This window comes from Mustela nigripes, chromosome 13 (assembly GCF_022355385.1).
Source record: "Mustela nigripes isolate SB6536 chromosome 13, MUSNIG.SB6536, whole genome shotgun sequence".
Classification (NCBI taxonomy): domain Eukaryota; kingdom Metazoa; phylum Chordata; class Mammalia; order Carnivora; family Mustelidae; genus Mustela; species Mustela nigripes.
Genome location: NC_081569.1, coordinates 142426914 through 142451730, shown reverse-complemented (window position 1 = coordinate 142451730; position 24817 = coordinate 142426914). Strand labels below are relative to the sequence as shown.

Here is a 24817-nt window from a genome sequence, read left to right as displayed (position 1 = left end):
GAAATCACAAGTAGTTGGAGAGGCAGGCAGAGAGAGAGAGAGGGAAGCGGGCTCTCTGCTCAGCAGGGAGCCCGATGCGGGACTCGATCCCAGGACCCTGAGATCATGACCTGAGCCGAAGGCAGCGGCTTAACCCACTGAGCCACCCAGGCGCCCCTAAATAAATAAAATCTTAAAAAAAAAAAAATCACATTGAAAACCAAAGCATTCTTTGGATGCTACTGTATTTTCATCTCCTTTGCTTTCTAACAAAGATTAGCTGTGGCAGGAACAATAAAACGGACTAAACAGTGGATTCCCAGTGCTGCAACTAAGTTTGGACAGAACATTTTCCATGTTGTAAATAGCAAGGCATTCTTACTCATAACCTTTACAAATCACACCTCTTTTTTAGATTTTTTGGGAGAGTAGCCTGATGAATCAAATCTAAAGCAAAGGAAGAAAGAATTGCATCAGAAGTCACTTGGTATCTCCACCCCAGTAAGCTCATACACGGGAAGGCCTGCAACTTGCCAAAGAATTACCATCTGACACCTTCCGGCAAAAATACAATTTTTCATTCTTTTCACCAACCCCAATGTCAAAAGGGGTTAAACAATTTGCTAAATGAATGCGGTGGGTGCTGTGGTGTGTACAGTGTCACAAAGAAGAAAGGCTCATTTCTAGCAAGGTAAAAGGCAGTACAGCGCAGGTATGTGGTTAAGAAGGATGGAGATCCAACCCTGGCTCCGTCTCTACACAAGATGGGTTCACAGGCAGTGGGGCCTCACGTAGAGAAAACACTACAGTCTGGACTGTGTTACCTTTCGCAACTTTCCCGACCTTCCCTGGAAGGCCTCTCCCCAGGAGAGCTCCGGCCTCTCCTGGCCGCCACCTACAGCAGAGAAGTCCGCCCGCCACGTTCCCGGCGCGAGTGAGCTCAGAAACCCAGCCCGGCGCTCGCACAAAGGACGCCGCTCGCAGCCTGCTCTCTGCCTGCCTCCCTACCGCATGCAGAGGGTCCTCGGCCCTCGCTCCCTCTCCCAGTCGGAGGGACAAAGCTGCCCGCCACAGCCTGAAGACCCCCGTCTCCCGACTCCCCCGCCCCTCCCCGCGGAGCGCGGGCCAGCGGCTGCCAGCAGGGCAGGGTGAAAACCCAACGTCTGCGCTTTCAAAACCTCCCACATGCCTTCCTTGAGCAAAAATAAGCTTCCAACCTAAGACAATAAAATCCACTCCCACGTGCCTTCATAAAAACAAAGGATGACCAGATACTTCAGGCAGTGGATGAAAGATGAAACAGGAGGAAGCCAGAGAAATACAAGCTGCTTGAGACCAACTGCTCTAGAACAAAGAACACAGGGTTCCTTGGGGGAGTTTCCCAGAACCTTCTCATCTCTGACAACAGGGATCTTGATTTCCTCTCTAAGAAATTAAAGGTTAACCAGAGTCTGTCGCAGTTTGGGGCTGAGGAGTCACCGCAGGCCGAGAGTCACTAAGTCGCTGCCATTAGGACGATGCACAAAGTCCACATGGCTTAAGGAAATGCCAGGACATTTCCACAGGCTCAGTCATTTATATCCACCAGCCTTTCCCAAATTGGGCACAGGGGACAGAACCAGGCAGTCAGTGGGTGCAGGAAGCAGCTGAGCTGACATTCTCATCTGTTAGAAGCAGAAAGACCAGTCACTAAGTATACTCTCCTTTAAAAACAAATCTAGGGCACCTGGGTGGCCAGGCAGTTAAGTATCCAACTCTTGATTTCAGCTCAGGTCATGATCTTAGGGTCCCGAGACAGAGCCCTGCATGGGGCTCTGTGCTCAGCAGGGAGTCTGCTTAAGATTCTGTCTCAGGGCAGCCCACCCAGGGCGCCGGGGTGGCTCAGTCAGATAAGCGGCTGCCTTAGGCTTAGGTCATGGTCCCAGAGTCCTGGGATTGAGTTCCAAGTTGGGCTCCCTGCTCCTCGGGGAGCCTGCTTCTCCCCCTCCCACTGCCTGCTGCTCTGCCTACTTATGCTCTCTACCTGTCAAAGAAATAAAGTCTTTACTTATTTTTTTAAAAAGATTTTATTTCTTTATTTGACAGAGAAAGAGCACTAGCTGGGGGAGCAGGAGAGGGAGAAAGAGGCTCCCCACTGAGCAGGGAAATGGATGTGGGACTTGATCCCAGGACACTGGGATCATCACCTGAGCCACCAAAGGCAGACACCTAAGGACTGAGCCACCCAGGCACCCCTAAAGAAAATCTTTAAAAAAAAAAAAAAAAAAAAAAGAACGAAAGAAAGAAAAGAAAAGAAAAAGATTCTGTTTTCCCTCTCCCTCTGTCCCTTCACTCACTCCACATGCTTTTTAATATGAATAAAATCTTTTTTCAAAAAATTGTAAAAATTCCATCATTATCTAATGCAATTATTTTTTAAAACTTGAATGTCCTATGGAAACAACCAAGGAGAATTATCTGATCTTAAATTATGATGGATTAAGTTACATATCACTCCAATTCTTTAAGAAGTACACAGACTGTACAAACCACAGGCTTTTTTGGCAAGAACTTAGCGTTACGGAAAGCACAAGTAAATGAGTTATGTTTCGGGTAACATCACTTAAAAAGGTAGAATGTGCATGGGATTCATCAAGGAAATTTACAAAATTCCTAAAGCTTAGACATTTATGGAACTACTCTTACCATGTACAGAACACTCTACTAATAGCAGGCCAAAATACAGAGGAAAAACAAACTGATTTCCTCAATTAGCTTGAAGCAACACACAAGTAACAGAGAACAGAAATACATAAAATAATACATAATATGACAGTACAGTATGGAAATCCCAAATAACCAGTAAATAATGACGGTAATGATGTTAAGATAAGCTTCCTGAAGTTTCAACAGCTATATTGACTGAGTAATAACAATAGCTAATATTTGAGAATTTACTATGTGCCAGCCACCATTCCTAGCTCTTTGCAAGGATTATCTTTTTAATCCTCTCCAATAATTCTTTTATCACTCCCATTCATAAACGAACTGAGGCCCAGAGAAGAAATCTAGCTGAGTGACACAGCCGGTAAACAGCAGCAACAGGGCTTACAGATGCGCAGAGTAGCTCACCCCAGGACTGTGATATTAAACCGCTGACTGCTCTCCTATCTCTGAGCAAAGGACACACAGAGGGAGAATGGCTCAGATAAGAACCGCCCGCACAGCACAGAGAACTAAGCAAGGAAGGCAGGCCAACATCGCCTATGTCGCTTGAATAAAGAAAATAAAACTGGGGTTGATGAAGGAAGGGATGGAAAGCAAGGGTAACAGGCGAATGGATGCCTTGCCAAAGGCATCATTTGCTTCTATATTCTTGTTCCCATCCGATGGACTAAATGTCCTAAGTATCACTAGTCAGAGTCTCAAACTCAACTGCGAAAAAGGGAAAAATGGAGCTGAAAGTTGCCACGGTAACCTGAGCTCACCCACTCCTCCCTCCTCTAGACACTGCAGGGACTCAGGACACCTTGTGATCTTGCATATTCTATTCAGAGCAAGAGGCTGACACCATAAGGTAGGTTGAGGACAAAGCTATAACCTCAATACAGTTAAAAAAAAATTATCCTAACAATTGCAGGACCATTAGTACTACAAAGGAAACGTGGTACCAATTTCTCTCTCGTAACTCAAACTGAGCATACCAAAATTTTCTTCAGGAATCTGATAAATATCGTGGCTTTTTTTTTTATTATTAAAATAAGAAATGAGTTATCATTGTAACTCACTGAGAATGGAATTGAGCTTAAATCATTTAAGTAAAGCAATTCTGCCACCTGGTGGGCACAGATATTACTACAGGTGACATTTCAATGATCCCTCTGAGCATCTTGGGGGGTGTGGGGGCATAAGAAACAAGATAAGCCACAGAGACTCTGCAAGAATACAATACAATGAACCAGTCCATTCTAGTCAGTAATAAAATGCACTTTATGAAAATCCTGTGTCTCAATATAGTTTTGTTAAAATCCCAGTTTACAGAAAAAGCGCCCCTGGGCACTCCAGTAAATACTACAAAATCCAACACAGTCTCATAGACAGTCTGATCATGTGGAAATAAGAAATACGAACACCTTCCCACGCCACATGTACTTAAATTCAGCTTCTGGCATCCACTCTCACCTAATCTGCACTTTTGTATTCCCCCTCCTTTCAGTATGCACTGGTACGACTCTACGTTCTAGCCCGGCTCCTGTGCCTCCTTTCCTCATCAGCAGAAGCCTGAATGGACTATTATGATCTTAAAAGTGGTTCCAGGGCTAACATTTCACAAGTAACTAAAAAACTTGGTAGGGGGGCACCTGGGTGGCTCAGTGGGTTAAAGCTTCTGCCTTTGGCTCAGGTCATGATCCCAGGGTTCTGGGATGGAGCCCCGCATCGGGCTCTCTGCTCGGCGGGGAGCTTGCTTCCCCTTCTCTCTCTGCCTGCCTCTCTGCCTACTTGTGATCTCTCTCTCTGTGTCAAATAAATAAATAAATCTTAAAACAAAAACAAAAACAACCACAGCACTGTCTATTAAAAACAAAAAACATAAACAAAAAAACAAAACTTGGTAGGGCTCAGGTGGTTGAGGGTCCAACTCCTGATCTGGGTTCAGGTCATGATCTCAGGATCATGAGATTGAGACTTGCATCAGGCTCCACACTCAGCAGAGAATCTGCTAGAGATTCTCCCTAACCCTCCGCTCCTTCTCTTACCGCCCCCCCCCCATATATGCATGTGCATGCACTAATAAAATCAATCTTAAAAAGAATTTTCAGGGCGCCTGGGTGGCTCAGTCATTAAGCATCTGTCTTCAGCTCAGGTCATGGTCCCAGAATCCTGGGATGCAGCCCCGCATCGGGCTCCCTGCTCTGTGGGGAGCTTGCCTCTCTTCCTCCTCCACTCATGCTCTCTGTTGCTATCTCCATCTCTCTCAAATAAATAAAATCTTAAAAAAAAAAAAAAAAACTCCCTCCCCATGCCCATACCCCAACTCAGGTGCATGCTCTCTCTAAAAATGGATAAACAATCCACCTTCACTCCAGTCCTCATACGCCTGTGAGCTGCTCAGAAAGGCACAGGTAGGATATCCCGTATTTTACAAACTGATCATCACTAGAATGGCATTTAGTTGTAATTAAAACCACCTTTCTCTTAAAAATGCGCAAAGCCTATGGCAAAGAACGGATGAGCATAGTGACACACTATCCCCTTGCATCTCTCGAACTGAGAGTCAACCTACTGGACAACTAAGTCCCTGAGCAGGCAACTGTATCCTCAAAATAATTTCATTTGCTCTCATGCATGTTTTTCGTTTACAGCACAAGCTGAAGGAAACACTCCAAACAGGTCTGTATCTCCCTGAATGGAAGGCAACACCCCTGACGTAGACCCTAGCAGGCAGCAGTATAAAGAGCCCTGCATCCTTGGCTTCTATCAGGAACTTGGGAGCTAAATCCATTTCCTCACCTATTTGATAAGAATGAGGTCATATATCCTGCTCAAATTCTTTACACAAAGTAGTAAAGCAGTCAAGATATACAAATGTTAAGTCTTAACTAAAATCAGTTCCTCCATAAACGTGTGAGACTCAGTTAGAGATGGGGTGGGGTGCACTTCCCTACCACAGAATTAGCTTATCCAGAGAAACCCAGCCCTGGAATCCCAGGGGGGCTGTGCCCCAGTCCAGAAGTTCCCAATCCTAAACGGGGAAAACCAGCTGGTGAGCTTCTTTGAAACCCTGACTCTTGGGCGCCTCCCTTCTTCGTCCACACCATGCGAACACACGCATGTAAGTTTACGTGTGTCCATGTGCAGAGACGTGTGTGTGCAGTTTTTATCACACAGGATGGGCACAGAGAAAAGCACACACATAAAGGCCCGGTTTGGTGACTTTTCAGAAAATGAACACACCTAGATCAAGGAAAGAACTGACTGCACGCAAGACGTTCTGGTTTACTTTCAATGCCCACAGGTGATTCTGAGAATCATGAATTAGAGCATATTATATGAGTTTGATAACATTCCCCATTTCAATGTGATAAAAAGCACCTCAACAAGCACAAAATTTTGAAGTTTATATTAAAAAGATTAGACACTATGAGGACCACAAAAGAAATGTGCCTTTTATGTTACTACTATATAAAAGGAGGTTTGTGAATTTCAATCATGCAAAAAAAATTTCCTTTCAGTGACTGCATAGAAGTGCTCTTTTAAATTACGGACTTCAGGGGCACCTGGGTGGCTCAGTCAGTTAAGTGTCTGACTTCAGCTTGGGTCACGATCTCGGGGTGCTGGGATCCAGACAGCATCAGGCTCCAACTCCACAGGGAGTCTGCTTGTTCCTCTTCCTCTGCCCCTCCCCCTGTTCCTGCTCTCTCTCAAATAAATAAAATCTTTAAGTATAAGTAAGTTAAAGAAATCACCAACTTCAAGCTCCCATCCTGCAGAGGAGGAGGTGGTCAGAAGGATTTACAAGGCTACGAGTCCTAGCGACTCCTCACAAACTGGTCTACAAACCTTCAAGTATAGGGACATTCGTCTTTTAACCCTGCCTCTGCCACCCTATACAGACAATGGTTCTTCCCTTAGTACAACCCGTCATGTACAAGGATGCCAGTAAAAGGGATCCCTAAGTGAAACTACAACAGCCAAGGGAAGCACAAAGGGAAGCTGGGTTCTAGCAAGGGCACAGGAACACAAGGCTGTGCCCACAGGAGACTTGGCGCAAGGTCACGTCCCCTCTGTGGGGCCTGCTTCCTCAAGCTCTGAAAATGGAAGGTCAATTGCACAGTGGCATTGTGAAAATGGGGGAGAGAGACAATGACACGCCTGTTGGGAGGGGGCAGGTTTTCCCACTCTAAGTCCTACCCACTTTCAATGCTTAAATCTCATGGGGGTGAGGTGGGGGTATCTTCATCCAGTAAAGAAACCCAACCTTTTGAAGCAAGTGGCAGAAAGGTGACATTTATAATTACTATACTTTATATTTGACCATTCTTCACTGATTCCACAGATCTTTGAGGCCCACTGTGTGCCCAGTGCTGCTTATACAGCCATGATTAAAACAGCCCGCCTTGGGTGCCTGGGTGGCTCAGTTAGTTAAGCAATCGCCTTCGGCTCAGATCATGATCCTGGGGTCCTGGGTTCAACTCCCACATGGGGCTGTATGGAGAGGCTGCTTTTCCCTCTCCCTCTGTCTGCCATTCCCCCTGCTTGTGCACGCACGCTCTCTCTCTGTCAAATAAATAAGTAAAATCTGAAACAGGATGCTTTCACAGAATTCCATCTGGCTGGAGAGAAATAATTACACAAATAATTAACTCCAGTTGTCGTAAGTGTCACAAAAGAAGAACTATGAATGTCCTGAGCTGGGAAACCTGATCTGCAAAATCAAGGGAGGCGCTCTGTTCTACTGGAAAAGGACATTATAAATTCCTGCTTACTCATTTATTATTTTTAGTAGGGAAAAACTGAAAAAAAAAAAAAAAGAAATATTCAAGAATGGGGACATGGTTAAATAAGCTATATGATGCGATAGTCAGTGATCAAAACTCAGTTTAATGTTTAATTCTAGGAAAATTAAAGTTGAAAAACTGTTATTTACAGTATGACCCATTCGTGCTTAAATTCAGAGTGCACAGAAGTGCACAGAAAGACGTGAAAGCAAAACTTCAACAGTGGCTATACCATGTGAGAAGGTGAGGGTTTAGGCTATTTTTAATAATATAAACAAGCTTGTCTGTATATATGTAATTTCTTTCCTGAACTATTTGAGACTATCATTAATTATGCCTTGTTCTGAAATACTCAGCACGTTTCTAAGAGTAGGTATATTCTCTTACATAACCACAGAACAGTAAATTCAACATTTAAGCAATAATCTGGGTCTGTATTCCAAAGACCCCAAAGTAGAGCACATTGTGCTCAAAAATTTCAAAGTAAATACCAGTTATCTCATCCCTATATATAACCAATACACATATTTTTTAAAATGTGGACCAAAAAAGTGGACATATATTTTTTAATAGAACCACAATAGCATTATCACACCTAACAAAAATAGCAAAATTATTTGATATGAGAAACAGTGTTACAGTCACTAGGCTATCAAAAATGTGTGAGTGCAACAACAGCAATTACTGGCAAGGGCACGGAGCACATGAATTTCGCATTTTACTGGTAGCGGCATGAACCGGTCTGACCACTTTGGAAAATAATTTGGCATTGATTTCTCACAGCTGAATATCTACATTCCAGATGGATATCAAGAACTAAGTCACAGGAAGTTGCCAGTAGTAACAGTTATAGAAATAAAAAACTGGAAGCAAAACAGAAAGGATAAATAAATTATAAAATAACAAGATGAAATTCTTTAAGTATAAAAGGATGAGGATCAGACACACTGGCATGATGACAGGGGAAGGTAACCCTTGAGTTTTAGTGGAGGCTTCGAACACAGACTGTAAATCCAGCTCTGCCTTTTCTAGTAAGATCTGAACATTGACCCAACTCCCAAACACTTACGAATAAAAATGATAAAAATAATTTTTATACACTAAAAATAACCCAAAAACCAAAAATCAAAATACACTTTTTTTTTAAAGATTTTATTAATTTATTTGAGGAAGGTGGGAGCAGCAGAGGCAGAGGGAAGCAGGCTCCCTGGCTCAGCAGGGAGCCCGATGCGGGGCTCGATCCCATGACCCTGGGGTCATGACCCAAGCCGAAGGCAGATGCTCAACCAACTGAGCCACCCAAGCACCCTAAGAAACATCACTTCAGTCTCAAGTATCAAGGTCTCTGAAAGCCACTTACTTATAAAAAAGCTGAAAACCAAAGCCAGCATTAGCTTATCCTATCCTTACCCTGCACACATTCCAATCAAAGAACTAACAGGTTAAGAATTTTAAGTCCACTTCTCCCTCCTGTCAATGACCAGGGCAGGTTCCCATCAGACTGTAAGGTACACTCGGACAGGGACTTGTCAGGCTGTCCGTTCTTATACTCCCCAGTGCCTGGCACACACGCATCACTCACATATTTATGGAGTAAATAGTCATTCGGCGAGTGGCAAAAAAGAAAATGCTGGAGGATTCCAGATGACCCAACGTGCAAAACGAGGAGCTGAAAGCCTGTATTTGCAAATCTCGCCACAGAGACTGTCCACAGCCCCGTCACCTTATCATTCACTGGACAAGTATTTACTGTATCACCACGTGCTGAGAGGACTGACAAGAGCGGAGCAAACATACCAAGTTTCCCACCAGTTTTTAGCAGCGGGACACAAGTAAAAAATACTACATCGGGTGACGACAGAGGGAATGAAGACGATGGAGCAGAGTAGGACAGCCGTGATCTGTTTCACAGCGTCTGACCACAGCGAGTGGTCAGGGAAAGCCACGCTCTCACTGACGCAAAACCCATGACCAGGAGGACCTGCGGGAGCCATGCAGACATCTGGGAGAAGAGCGCTCCCCATAAACGCTCTAGGGAGACATTGCGCATAGATTCCGAAGGGCTGAAGGGGGGTCAGGCTATGTAGGGCCTTATGGCCAGCTGCCGGGTCTTCTGATTTTTATACTGAACTGGAAAGGCACTGGAATATTTTAGAGATTCTTGACATGTACTATGCATTTATATGAATGTTAAAAAATTCACTACATCATCTATGAAACTTTTGCACACAATATAATTTTGAAAATGTGTTCTGAAGTCAAATATCCTGACACAGAAACATTTGTGTATGCGGTAGGTCTAAGAAGAGTCTCGTTCCAAGAAAGCTACAACTTGTTTTAAAATCTCTAATTTGAGTTTGCCTTTTGAAACCTCTTTCAATTCTACATGTCTAACATACTGTATATATGTTAAATATTTTATAATTAGCTTAAAAAAAAAATCACCCAGCTTGACGGTCTGTGCCATGGCTAATGATCTCCCTCCATGTCCATTTTCACACTGAGATGCCTGCTTACCACCATACCGGTTTCTCGTTTTTATATAATGAAAATAAGATGGAATCAAACACTTAAATAACTGCAAAAGTACTGATTATATATAACTTATAACGTACATGATGCATAAATGAGCAGGACCATCTGTTTCACTGATTCCCAACAGCCAGAGTCACCTTGCAAAGGGCTACACCCAAGGGAAGTACAGCGGAGTCTAGAAATCTGCTTCCTCAGGAAGCGACCCATGGTGGGCACGGCTGCTCCGACTCACTTCTTACAGGCGAGTCCAACAACAAAAGTCATCCTCGGATTATCCCCTGTCCAAACCTAGCCTCTCTCCTGAAACTGCCTTCTCAGAGCTCTGTCAGGCCACAGTCTTGTATTACATTTGACCGCACTTGCTTTGGTAAACATTTTTTTTTCATTAAAGCAATAAAGTGAACCAGACTGGGAATAAGATCTGGCCTAACTGTATACATTTCAAAGAAGACAAGACTATCCAGTAAAAAACACTTTCAGAGATTTCTTGCTACTAACGTGTCCACTTTGTTCTGCTAAACGTTCCGCTGCTTCTCTACACAGACTGGGCCTTCGGTCGGTCTCCCGGTAAGGCAGGGTCGCCAGGGGAATGGAGAGGGCTCCGTGTACTGTGCTCGAAGCAGCAGGAGCCCCTCAGAGAGAAGGATGTCCTAAAGTCCTTGGGTTTGGACAAGCAAGGTAGGCATGCAGGGTGTAGAGCGAGTGGGATGAGGAGGGAGTCCCCAAGGAAGGGCAGCCTGAAGTGGGAGCGGGGCGGGTGCTGACAGGTGGGAGGAGAGGGGGCACCCATACCCGCCCCCGCGGGGACCAGCGAAATGATGGTGTATCACAGGTGCCTGCAGATATCGATAAAAATGTGTGCAAGGATTGGTGGAGTAGTGCAGGTACACCCAGATAGGACAGTATTCTGCTTATTTAAAGGCCTGTTAGGGGAGGGGCTGGGGGGCTGGGGTAACCAGGTGACAGACATTAAGGAGGGCACATGAAGTGATGAGCACTGAGTGTTCTGGAAGACCGATGAATCGCCAACCTCTACCTCTGAAACCAGTAATACATTATATGTTAATTGACTGAATTAAAAAAAAATAAATTTTAAAAAGCAACAATGAAAATTTGGTAGAAAATGAAGTTGGAACCAAGAACTTTTTTATCACGGGTGGGTTTTAATAACCATCAAATAATAGATACTACTACTTGTTGACCTGGAAAAGAAAGTAGAGCTATTAAAGAGAATAACAATAAGGGTCTGCTAAAGGCCACCCGACACCCACCGCACCCCACATTCCGAAGATCTCCCTCTCCTCTGAGCAAGTTCCCACACTCCTGACGCTGCCAGTCCGATCAGACCTCTCCTGAACAGCAGTGGCCCGGTGAGGGCCCTAGCTCTCGCAGCCGGATCAACACCGACTCACCGCCTCTAGTCCCGGCTCCTCACTAAACCACAAGGCCGTCTGGAGTTTCACTGCTTCTCACCTCCCTGAGGACAACCTGTGTCACAGCCAGCAGGTCTCCACAACAAAGCACTGCATCTTGGCCCCACATCCTCAGGCCGGCCTGGATGCAAACGCGTCTTTCCCCAAGTCTGCAGTGCCATCCCACCAGCAACTCTCACGCCCCTCCCCACTCTCCCCTACGGTCAGCTGGCTCCAGTGCTCCCCTTGTTTCTGCCCAGGAGCGTCTTCTGCCAGCTGCCCCCGGGGGGCATCCGAGCACTAACAGTACACAGGAGATGCCTGATGCTAAAATTACAACTTAACTGTCCTCATCTCCAATTAGTGAACATCTTTCAGTTTCTCTCACCATCTGCCCAACCTCCAGATTCTACCACTTTTTCAACCTTTACTCACTCCTTTGTCCCCTAAATCTCAAGCCATTGTTTCAGCAAGTAATTTTCCAGCATTATTTAATATAAACTATTTAATCACATTGTTCTCATCTATGCTACTTGAAATTATTTACATTTCTTCCACAAGAAAGGTATCTTTATAAGGCACATTTCCAGGCATACCCCAAAGACTGGATCCCTCACCGCAGTTTTACTTAGACAAAGCCCAAAGCAATTCATGTAACATCACTAATGCTTTAAGAATGTAATTATAGTTTATTAAATGAAGCAGCACATGAAGGCAGATGTGTGTAATAAATGCCATCTGGAGAGCAGAGGTTTAGCCCAAACTTGGCTACTAATTAGCTGTGGGATCTTAAGCATTTGTTTTAACTTCTCTAGACCTCAACTTTTGGCATCCAAAAAAGAACTGGACTAAAGGAAATACATATAATTACTTGTTTATATGTTCCTTCTTTCTGCATTAGAGTATAAGCTTCCTAAACCCCCTACTCCTGCTACAGTACCAAGCACACAAAGCTGCTCAATTCAGTATGAACCCAATCGAGATACTTTTGGAAAGAATGTGAAACTATGAGTCTAAATCTCACCTAGAAAAATAAATTCATGAGCCAGAAACACCAAAAAGAATAAAACTGGTACGAATCAGGAAACAAATCAATGAAACACAATCAAGAGTCCAGATACAGACCAAAGTAGACATATAAGTGAAAGGGGCAAGAATTAAATAGGTCCAGATGAGAGCAGCAGCAGGAGAAGGGAGGAGGCGGGGCAGGCCGAAGACGCGGAGGTATCTATGTCTGCAACACGGCGGGGGGAGCTTTTCCGGTGTGATGGTATACGACAAGCCACAAACAAGGCTAATAAATTTAAGTATATATAATTCTAAAACACAAATTAAAAAATAAGGTAAGATTTAACTGCTATTTAGAGAAGAATTAAAAGGCCAAAATACGAAGACACTTGCTCCTCAGTAACAAGCAACGGAGTCCTCTTCTACCCGTTCAGCACAATGTAAGAAACAATGAATGTTCCCACACAGTGAGACACCAGCTCATACCCATTAAGATAGATGCTATTAAAAAACAAACAAACAAACAAACAAACAAACAAACAGAAAATCACAGTTCTGATGAGTCTGCGGAGATACTGGAGCCCATGCACTGTTGGCAGGAGTGGAAAACGGTAACAGCCTCTGCGGAAAATAGGATGGTGGTGTCCCCCAAAACAGTGGAATATTGTTCAGTCATAAAAATGAAGGAAACTGACACAGGCTACAATGGGGATGAAACGTGAGGACACTATGCTGAGTAAAATAAGCCAGTCCCCAAAACAGTACACTTCCACGTCTATGAAATACCCCGAGGAGTCAAATTCATTGAGTCATAGAGCAGAACGGTGGTTGCCAGGTGCTGGGGGGGAGGGAAAATGCAGACTTGGGCTCTTTAATGAGTACGCGGTTTCAGTTTTTCAGATGAAAGGAATTCTAGAGGCAAGCCTGGGTGACTCGGTGAAGAGTCTGCCCTTGGCTCAGGTCACAATCTCGGGGTCCTGGGAACAAGTCCTGCATCGGGCTCCCTGCTCAGCACACGCTTCTCCCTCTGCCTGCTGCTCTCCCTGCTTGTGTGCTCACTCCCCGCCCACTCTGATAAATAAATAAAATATTTGGGGGAAAAGAAGCTCTAGGGGTTGGGTGCACAACAATATGGGTGTACTTAATACCATTCCACACTTAAAAATGGTTAAGATCAAAATATAAATCAACATATTTCATTTGCTGTTATAATTTCACAATAAAATTTACTTGAAATTAAAGAAATGGCTAATATGGCAAATTTTACATGTATTTTACCATAATTAAAAATAATTTTTTAGAAAGTTTTAAGAAAAATTAATATACCCAATAATGGGGACATTCTGGAAAAGCAGCACACTCCTTTAATGCTTCAGATGACACATGGAAAATATCTATAAATGTAAAATGTACACACCATTGGACCCAGCAACCCCATTTCAATGATGTTCACAGCAGCATTGCTTACACATGCTTAACTATGAAACACCCATATTATATGACCATTAAAAAAAAGTAAGTGTAGGGGCACCCGGGTGGCTCAGGGGGTTAAAGCCTATACACTTACTTTTTTTTAAAGCCTCTACCTTCAACTCAGGTCATGATCTCAGGGTCCTGGGATCAAGCCCTGCATTGGGCTTGATCCTTTCTCTCTGCCGGCCTCTCTGCCTACTTGTGCACTCTCTCTCTCTCTCCCTGTCAAATAAATAAAATATTAAAAAAAAAAAGTGTATAGGGACTAAAAGATGCCCAGAATATTAACATAACACTGATTAACTTGACAGATGTAGAATATTTTTAAGTCCTGTGCATGTATTATTTTTTTATTTAAAAGAAAATAAAACATGTACTTATTTAGAGTGGCCAAAATCCAAAATACTAATAAGGGCAAGTACTGATACGCCCCAGAGCAACAGGAACTCTCAGTCCCTGCCGGCAGGAGTGTAAAAGGACACGGCCACTTCAGAAGACAGTCTTGGTCTCTCTCAAATAAATAAATAAAATTTTAAAAGGGGTGCAGGAACCTGGCTGGCTCAGTCAGCTGAGCATCTGCCTTCACCTGTCTTGATCCTGGGGTCCCTCTCCCTCTGCCCCTCCCCAATGCTTGTTCTCTCTCTCTCTCTCAAATCAAATCAAATGAGACAGTCTTGCAATTTCTTACAAAATTAAAAAGTATTCTTAACATATAATCCAGCAATCCTGCTCCCTGGTATTTACCCAAAAGAGCTGAAAACTTATGTCCATACTAAAACCCGCATATACATGTCTATAGCAGCAATAAATTATGTTACATTCATAACTGCCAAAACTTGGAAGCTACCAGATGTGCTTCAGTAGGTGAACGGGTGAACACCCTGTGGTCCATCCAGATAATGGAATGCTGTTCAGCACCAAAGAGAAAATGAGCCATCAGGACATGGAAACTCAAATGTATATTATTATTAAGTCAAAAGAGCCAATCTGAAAAGGCTACATACTATTTCCTTCCAGGTAAATGTCAGTTCTGGAAAAGATAAAACTATGGAGGCAGTAAAACGATCAGTAGTTGCCAAGAGTTACAGGGCTGGGAGAAATGCATAGGCAGACCACAGAGAATTTCTAGGGCAGGAAAACTATGCAGTACGAAATTATAACAGCGAATACATGTCCTTATACATCTGTCAAAACCTCCAGAATGTACAACACAAGAACGAACCTTAATGTAACCTAGGAAACTTGGGTAACAATGATGCATCAATGTAGGTTCACTGGTAACAAGTTGACCAATCTGGTAGGAGAGGTCCACAGTGGGGGGTAAGAGGGTTGTGCACGTGTGGGGCAAAGTATCTGGGGAATCTCTGTACTTTCTACTCAATTTGGCTGTGAACCTAAAACTACACTAGAAATTAAATCTATTCTTAAAAAAGAAAAAAGAAATAATGTATTTGCCCCTTGGCCTAGTAACTCTATTTCTACAGATTTACCATCCCTACAGCTTTTTAGTTTGTTTTTTTTTTTTAAGATTTTATTTATTTATTTGACAGAGAGAGATCACAGTAGACAGGCAGGCAGAGAGAGAGAGAGAAAGGGAAGCAGGCTCCTTGCTGAGCAGAGAGCCTGATGCGGGGCTTGATCCCAGGACCCTGAGATCATGACCTGAGCCGAAGGCAGAGGCTTAACCCACTGAGCCACCCAGGTGCCCCAGCTTTTTAGTTTAAAAACCAAGAAAAAGACTCTTAATTATAGAGAACTGACTACCAGAGTGGGGGGTGGGGAGTGCGATGCAAGAAAATAGGTGATGGACACCTTGGGACAATGAGCACCAGGTGATTAAAATGAAAACTTAAAACAATTAAGTAACTTTAAACAAGAAAGAAGAACTGAAAGACTTCAAATATCCAGTTACATAATGAATAAGTAATGGGAATAAAAAGCACAGCCTAAGGCATACAGCCGGTGGTACTGGAACAGTATTTTACGGTGACAGACAGGAGCCACACTTGTGCGAGCACAATGTAACGTACACAGACTTCTTGAATCACTACGTTGTACATCTGGAAGTAACATAACATTGTGTGTCAACTATACTTCAATTTTGTAAAAATGATTAAATTACGGGACACCCATTACTTGTTATTTAAAAACTAGGCAACTGTAAATGTACTGAGGCAGAACAGAGTTCCAGATAGATTAAGAACAAACTGCTGAAAAGCTCATACTTCGTTATTTAAAAATTTACATATTAATATGTATAAAAATATTGGGGAGGGCGCCTGGGTGACTCAGTCAATTGACCGTCTGCCTTTGGCTTAGGTCATGATTAGGGTCCTGGGATGGACTGTGTCCCCTACCCCCCAATCACATCAGGGTCCCTGCTCAGTGGAGAGTCTGCTTATCCCTCTCCCTCTGCCTCTTCCCCCCCACCTCAAGTTCTTTCTTTCTCTACTCCATTCTCAAATAAATAAAGAAATAAATAAACGATCTTTTTAAAAAAAGATAGTATATATATTATACACAGTGACTATGAGGATAATTGTCTACATTATATATTCTGTGTTGTATGAAATTTCTACAACAGCATTCATTTTAATAACCACAAAATAATTTTGCAAACTTGCAGTAACACTAAGAAGCACAGCTCTAAAATAGCTACTTGAGAAGAAAGAAACCAACGCAAGAAAAACCAAAGATCTACAGGTCTCTTAACATGAGGGGTATCTGCCAACAATCTAAACATGTTCCAAATCTCCTATTCCTACGCAGAGTGAGAACCAATGCTGGACAACCAAGACTTACATATTCTTTGAAAATGAAGAACATCAAAAAGAAAAGGCTTCTTTTTTGCTCATATATGGTAGGGCAGGGAGCTGAGGGGAAATAATAGGTGTGCAAATGGAAAAAACTGTACCCCTGCCCACATTCACACTACAATCACACTGTAAGGCCTAACGGGGATTAGACTACCAGACAAGGACTGGAGGATTCCCAAAGCTCCACAAACAGGAGCCTACTAAGCGGAACCTAAGTCATGTCAGGATACCCCATTGTGTTGACATCCTCACCCCGAAGCGGCTGGGCAAGTTCCTGATAACCCCACGCTCCATTCCTAAAGCGCATCCTAAGAAAAGACTAAAAACACAACAAAAACAAAAAATGAAAGAGGAAAAGTTCTAGGAGTCAGTTTCTCACTATAGCTTTCTTTTTTAAATTTTTTGTTGTTGTTAAGATATAATGTATTATTTACCCCAGGCGTACAGGTCTGTGAATCATCAGTCTTAACACAATTCACAGCACTCACCATAGCACGTGCCCTCCCCAGTGTCCACCCCCCAGCCACCCCATCCTTCCCACCCCTCTCTACCTCCAGCAATCCTCAGTTTGTTTCCTGAGATTAAGTGTCTCTTATGGCTTGTCTCTCTCTGGTTTCATCTTGTTTCATTTCACTACAGCTTTCTTTTAGAACAGCCAACAACTCAGAAACAATGTAAATTTTCAAGAGAAGGAGATTAATAAATTCATCCATCTACCCATATGATGGACATGGTAATTTAACAACCAGTGTGGGAAATGCTTAGGTCAGTATCAGGAAAACAATACACAGACATATACACACCCACATCACCTCAATTATATAAATATGCACACAAGAGAGAAAAAAGAGGACTGGGAAAAATCCCAAAACGTTTACAACAGTTATCTCTGGGTAATGGAATAAGGTGTGAGCTGATCCTTCTTTATAATTTCCTGTATCTTCTAAACTCTCAACAATATAGAAATGTTACTTGCATATTGGCTTTAAAAGTTTCAATTTTTAAAGGCTTCCATTAAAACTGCGAATTTATTTTAGGCAATACCACTGTTTAAAAATCAACTAACTTTTCACATTCTGCTCTTTTCTTCCAGGTCTAGGAAAAATAAGAGAATATCAAAATGACATTCCGACTCCACAGATGTCAACAGGTAACACAACCACCAAGGGCACTGACTGACTGTGAACTGCAGAAACAGAAGGAGCGTGGCAGAAACACAGAACACTGCGCGTTAACGAGTTCTCCCAGAGAGAAGCACTCAGAGCATGGAGCAGGGTGAAATCAGCACACCTGGATACTGCTACTGGCTTCACCACTCATAAACCTCTTTGACTGTGGAATGCCATCTGCAAAATGGGGACAGAGATTTCCTCTGGGGTTGCTGTGAAGAGTGACTGCATTTCAGTGCTGTGCTTGCCACAAAGCTTAACTGAATGCTCATGATTCTGGATATTTGGTTCTGGGTACCATCATTTCATATGGGGACTATGACCAACTGGATGGAACATACCAGTAGTGCAAAAGAGAGTCCCGAAAATCAAACCATCTGAAAAACACCTGAAACAACCAGGCTGGTTTAACCTTGACCGCAGTGGTCAAGGTGGCGGGACGATGGAACATCTGACTCTATTTAGCAGAGTTCAGAAAAGTAAAGGTTTAAAAATTACAGGGAGGCAGATTTTCAGCTTTCTGTCAAAGAGAATATGTTCAAAAAAGGAACAGATTGCGTTTATAAGTTAGTGCGAGTACTCAAAGGGGAAACACACACAGGAAGTACTTCAAAGGTCTTCCCCAGCACAGGAAAGACACCAGCCGTGCCAAAACACTTCCTTTCGCTATTTTGTTCTTCATTATGAACTCATTAAGCAGCAGCCTGATAGAGGCAAAATTAAGATATTCTTAAAATCAGATTAGACTAAGATTATTTTATTACTGCTAAATTCAGGATTATTAAGAGTAGATGAATTTCTTGTATTCCATGGAGGGGACTGTACAAAAAATAATCGTTTCTGGTCAGAATTAAACCTGTTTCTTTACCATATGAGCTCTTTGTACCTTAAATGTGCTAACATGGATACTGAATATACAAGAGGAGAATATTTAATACATATCCTCTCTCATACTTATTTGACAGTGGAAACCGGTCAACATCTATTTTAATACTAGAAAACACACTTTGGTAAATCCTGATCAAAGCCTAAAAATCTGAGCCTTTACTCACAATTGAACAGTTTCCTGATAACATTTACCACTGGTGGCTTTCCAAGCCTGACCCTTATTTTAGAGCATTGATTCTTAACCTATTTTTGTCAAAGACCCCTTTGAAAATCCAGAAAAACAAACATACACCAAAAAAACCTTGCATGGGATTTCTAAGTTCACAAATCCCCATAAATTCCATCCATGAACCTCCACTGAAAAATTATCCGAAAGGGAATTTAGTTTTTCTTCTCTAAGTTACAAAGCAAATTAAAACTTTGAAAATGCCAGACTTATGGTAATATATCTGATACAAAATTAATTTTGCTGGTATCATTTGAGCAGAGGGGAGAGAAAAGGTGAAAAATTAAACTCTGAATATATAAGTAATATTACTAATAGCTATAGGACCCTTATACCCCCCAAAATAATATTCAAATTAACTCAGGGTATTCATCCTAATATAATTTTAAACTCATAAAACAGAATCAGTTCAACAGGTCTCCTTCTAGCTAGGCTGAAGTCTTACAGTATAAATAAAGCCTGTTTCCAATAACATGCATCTTGCCCTTTGTAACCCTTCAATTAGAAATTTATAAAACTATAAATTCCCAGCTGAGGGAGCTTTACACTGCATTATAATTTTCTTTCCACTCTAAGCTTTTCCTCCTAGTTACTCCAGAATTAGCCTATACAGCATTTTGAAAAAAAAGAATATTATGAAACCACTGGTTAAAAATCTTTAAGTCCTTATGACAAGACACAGTAAAGAAATGCACACTTTCAAACTTAAATGTAAGAAAACTAAAATGTGTATAGGAACTTTTAGCTATAAAACTGACTTTAAAACTTTGCATTAAATAAGAAGAAAGAGGGAAAATAAAAGTCCTTTAAAACTTACGTTTTGCTTCTGATAGATTCTGATTAGGTGACCAGACCAGCATGCCAAGATTGTCTCGTTCTTGACTGCGTCTTGCTAGTTTGGCTTGGGAGAAATAAAGAAAGAAAATTCTTATTATAATTTAACAGACATAATAAGCAATGATTAACAGCACCATTCTGGTCTTTTAATCCTTGGAACATGGTAACACCACCCAGCTTTTACTGAAATCTGCCCCAATGGAACCTGCCCTTACCATCACGGGGTGAGCGTGGCCCTCAAGTCTGCCAACACGTATTTACTTCTAAGCCCTCTACTATTAACAAACAGGTTTATTATTCTCATTTGCGAGGTGAAGAAATGAAACAGGTCATTTAGTAGAAGGTGGTAGTCAGGACTGAACTCAGGCACAACAGCTAGATTGGCCAGGCGTTTAAGGCATTATATACAAAGACACTCTGCTTGCAGACATGGGACATCCAAAAGGGAAGCCTCAAAGATCCCTTTAAAATATGTATACTTCGGGGTGCCTAGGTGGCTCAGAGGGTTAAGCCTCTGCCTTTGGCTCAGGTCATGACCTCGCCATCCTGGGATTGAGCCTAGCATCAGGTTCTCTGCTTAGCAGGGAGCCTGCTACCCCCACCACCCCCCCGCCCCCACCACTGCCTCTCTGCCTACTTGTGATCTCTCTGCTATACACATAAATAAAATCTTTAAAAAAATAAAAATAAAAAGTGTATACTTCATGTGTGCTTTCAGGACCTTTATCCTTCTCTGCCAGACCTTTATCCTTCTCTGCCTTGACAAGAAGAATCCAAAGCTTCTTTTGACAACTTTATTAAAGAATAACCATTAAAAATATTTCATCTTAAAGCAAGCTTCCTTTATATTTTAAAAGATTTTACTTATGAGAATGAGAGAGAGCACAGGCAGGAGCAGCAGGTAGAGGGAGAAGCAGACTCCCCACTGGCACAGAGCCCAACATGAGGCTCAATCTCAGGACTCTGGGTTCATGACCTGAAACAAAACCAAGAGTTAGATGCTCAACAAACTGAGCCCCCCAGGTGCCCCTGAAAGCAAACTTCTTAAATGTACTCAAATTCCTGAATATCTATGATACAACATAGTAGACCAAAGGTTTACAAGTGGCAGGTGTTGAGCTCACATGTATAACTGGATTAACCACAAGCAACAGTCATATACTATGACGAAGACATTTAAATGTGATCTTCAAAAGGTACAGAGGAGTAGAGACATTAAGAGGCTCGCTAACAGGCGTTTTACACTGGTTAGGCCCAAACTCATTCATTCCAAAAGTATTCTTACCTTTGTTTTTTTCTTTTTCCTTTTTTAAAGATTTTATTTGAGAGAGAGAGAAAGGGCACGCCCATTAAAGGCTCACAAAGCCTGATTTAAGAATTCCTGTTTTCTATGAAACTGCCAGATCTCTAACCTTTGATTTTATCTATTAGTGTGTTCTAGGTTTTATAAAGAAAGAGATTTTTGGCAAAATCTAGGGGGCAGTTACATTAAGGAAACACAATGGGATGGTGGAAGGAAAGACCCAAAGTGTGGACACTATGAATCAGGCAAGGTGGGAACAGGGGATCCACATTGAAAAGGCAGAATTAAAAATGTCTTATTCACAGACAACATGGTCCTCTGTGTAGAATCTACAAAAAGTTACTAGAACAAATGAGTTTAGCAACTTTGCAGGAAACAAGGTCAATAATTTTTTAGAAAATAAAAATCAAAATAGTTAATAAAAATCAAAATTAAAGAATACCTCTTTCAGGAATTAATAAAAGTCAATAAAAATCAAAACTGAAGAATATCCCTTTTATCCCTACTCCCCCTTAGGGAACTGATACAACTAAACACTAAAAACTATAAAACATTTCTGAGAGAGACTAAAAAAGATCTAAGCAAATGGGAAGACATACCATGTAAATGGATCAAAAGAGACAATATTAACATTCTCTCCAAATTGCTCTACAAATGTACTGCAATCCCAGGCAAAAATCCCAGCACGTTTTTGTAGGAAATGAAAAACATCCTAAAAGCCATACAGGAGCACAAGGTACCTAAAGAGCCAGAGCAGCTTTGAGCAGAGCCAGCTGGAAGGCCCACTGGCTCAAAGCTAGTTAAGATTCAGTAATGCGGACAGTGCTGCCCCGGCGCACAGGGAAGTGAACTAATGTAACGGAGTCCGGAAACAGAACCACACATACAGGGTCAACGATTATCCACAGAAGCACAAAGGCAAAACCCAATGGAGAAAAATAATCTTTTTAACAAATGATGCTAGAACAGTGGATACTCATATTTCAAAAAATTAACATGGGTCCATACTTTACATATACAAATACACAAAAAGTAACTCAAAATTGATGATACAACTTACATGTAAACCAGAAGTTATAAAACTGCTAGAGGAAAACATGAAAAAACCTTCTTGGGGTGCGTGCGTAGTTCAGTTGGTTAAGCGTCCAAATCTCGATTTCTATTCAGGTCACAATCTCACGGTTGTGAAATCAAGCCCTGTGTGGGGCTCAGGACTCAGGTGAGAATCTCACCTGCTTGAGATTCTCTCTCCTTTGCCCCTCCGCTTGCTCCCACCCATGTGCTAATATAAATAAATAAATCTTTTAAAAAAAAAAAAGCCTTCTGAGCTGAGGTTGGAGAAGATCTTAGATAAAACACCGAGAGCACAATCCATAAAAGAAAAAAAAATCCATAAATTGGGGCTTCATCCAAAGTAAGAACTTCTGCTCCTCAAGTGACCCTTTTAAGGAAACAAAATTCAAGCCAAAGACTGAGAAATTACAAATCATGTATCTGATAAAGTCTTGTATCCAGAATCTATAAAGAGCCCTCAAAATTCAACATTAAAAATGATATTGTTAAAGAAAAAAAATGGGCAAAAAAAAATTGAATAAACCTCCAATAAGCCTCCAAAGAAGGCATAAGGACAGCAAATAAGCACATGGAACAGAAAGATATACAAATTAGTCACTAAAGAAAGGCAAATTAAAACCATTCACAATTTCAAAACAAACCTATTAAGAATATAAAACTGAGACAGACAAACAATATCAAGGTTTGGCAATAATGCGGAGGAACAGAACATCTAGTGGGGGGGAAAGTGTGGCAATCTCCTAAAATTGTCACATACTACTCAATGGAATAATTTTTTTTTTAAGATTTTATTTATTTATCAGAGAGAGAGCGAGCGAGCACAGGCAGACAGAGAGGCAGGCAGAGGCAGAGGGAGAAGCAGGCTCCCCGCTGAGCAAGGAGCCCGATGTGGGACTCGATCCCAGGACAATGGGATCATGACCTGAGCCGAAGGCAGCTGCTCAACCAACTGAGCCACCCAGGCATTCCTCAATGGAATAATTTTTCTTGGCAACTTCTCTTTAAAAAAAAAAAAAAAAAGGAACTATTTAAACATACAAATGAATCTCAAAGTATTGAGTGATTACAAATAAAGGTGGAGGGGAGTAGAAAGAATTCTGTAGTGCTGGACAGGACTTGATGGTTAACGGTATGAATTCCTAGTTTTCGATGTCCACTGAGAGGGCCTTGCTGCAATCCAGCAATAATGAGCACATCTAGCTCCCGTATCTCGATTCTAATTACCATTCACTTATAAAAGAAACCAGGTCTCCTTGGAGAAATGGGTGATTCCAGGACTATGACAGGAAATGGATAAGATGACCCTAGGATATCCTGTTATGCCAAAAGGTAAGAGGAAGTTCAAAGAATGATGGGCTCTGTCTCCCCCAGGCCAAATCTAGAACTTAAGCAAAAACTTAAATAACAGCAATAAAATAACAATCTGTGAGTTCACATTGATAGAAAACAAAAGGACAGACAGGTTGAGTAAAAGGGAAGACCAGAACAGTGATGTCAAAGTTGGAAGCTGCACACCGCTGTCTTACTGTAGAAAGGAACAGTGTGCTATTGGCAAAAAAAAAAAAAACAACAAACCAACAACAACAACCAGATACACAGATCAGTGGCACAGGAGGCAGTTCAGAAACAGACTCATATAAATAAATTCGGTCAAACACTTTGTGACAGAGGTGCAAAAGCAATTCAATGCAGAGAGGATTCAGTTCAACACCTGTTCAACAAAGGGGATTTTCACAATTGGATCTCCGTATGCAAAAAAAAAAAAAAAGAAGAAAAAAAGAAAAGAAAAGTGAACGCTAGACCTACACTACACACCTTATAAAAATTTTATTCAAAATGGGCATTCCTACACTGGAATACTACAGAACAATAAAAACAAACACACTCCTGATACGCGGCCGTATCTCCCACGCATCACACCCAGTGAAAGAAGCAAGTCTCCTAAGGTTACATATTCTACGATTCCATTTGTATGACATTCTGGGAAAGGTGAAACTATAATGTTAGGAAAAAGATCAATGTTCCAAGGGTTAGAAGTAGGAGGAAGGCTAAGAACTGTACAAGATAATGTTCTGAAGAGATTTAACTATTCTGTACCCCAACTGTGATAGTGATTGTATCAACTATGCTTATTTCAACATTCACAATAAGTACACCAATTTAGACTGTGTGTAAACTGAAGAATACAAATATGATGAAAACAAAACACTGTAGAGCGCCTGGGTGGCTCAGTGGGTTAAGCCTCTGCCTTCAGCTCAGGTCATGATCTCAGGGTCCTGGGATGGAGCCCCCCATCGGGCTCTCTGCTCAGCAGGGAACCTGTCTCCCCCTCTCTCTGCCTGCCTCTCTGCCTACTTGTGATCTCTGTCAGATGACTAAATAAAGTCTTAAAAAAAAAAAAAAGGCAAAAAAAAACCCAAAGCAGTGTCATTAATTTCTGGATTGGTACTCACGCCTTCTGAGGGTGCTAACTGTGAAGCTGCTCTCTTTGTTTAAGGTCAACTGCCACGTTTTAAAAACCTTAAAAAATAAACCTAGACCTGAAGTAGAAGGATTTCAAGGAAACTAAAATTACCAGCTTCCGTGACAGGGGAGAAGAAAGAGAACGCACTAATGAGA

At 41.9% G+C, this 24817-nt stretch overlaps 1 protein-coding gene across 1 annotated transcript in view; it reads right to left on the bottom strand.

Moving 5' to 3' along the window:
* Nucleotides 1–24817, bottom strand: part of RCOR1 (REST corepressor 1) — a 122116-nt gene that overhangs the window by 25697 nt on the left and 71602 nt on the right. The window contains exon 3 of the mRNA XM_059374035.1: nucleotides 19802–19885. Within this exon, the coding sequence (XP_059230018.1) occupies nucleotides 19802–19885 (84 nt within the window). The remainder of the gene's footprint in view (nucleotides 1–19801; nucleotides 19886–24817) is intronic.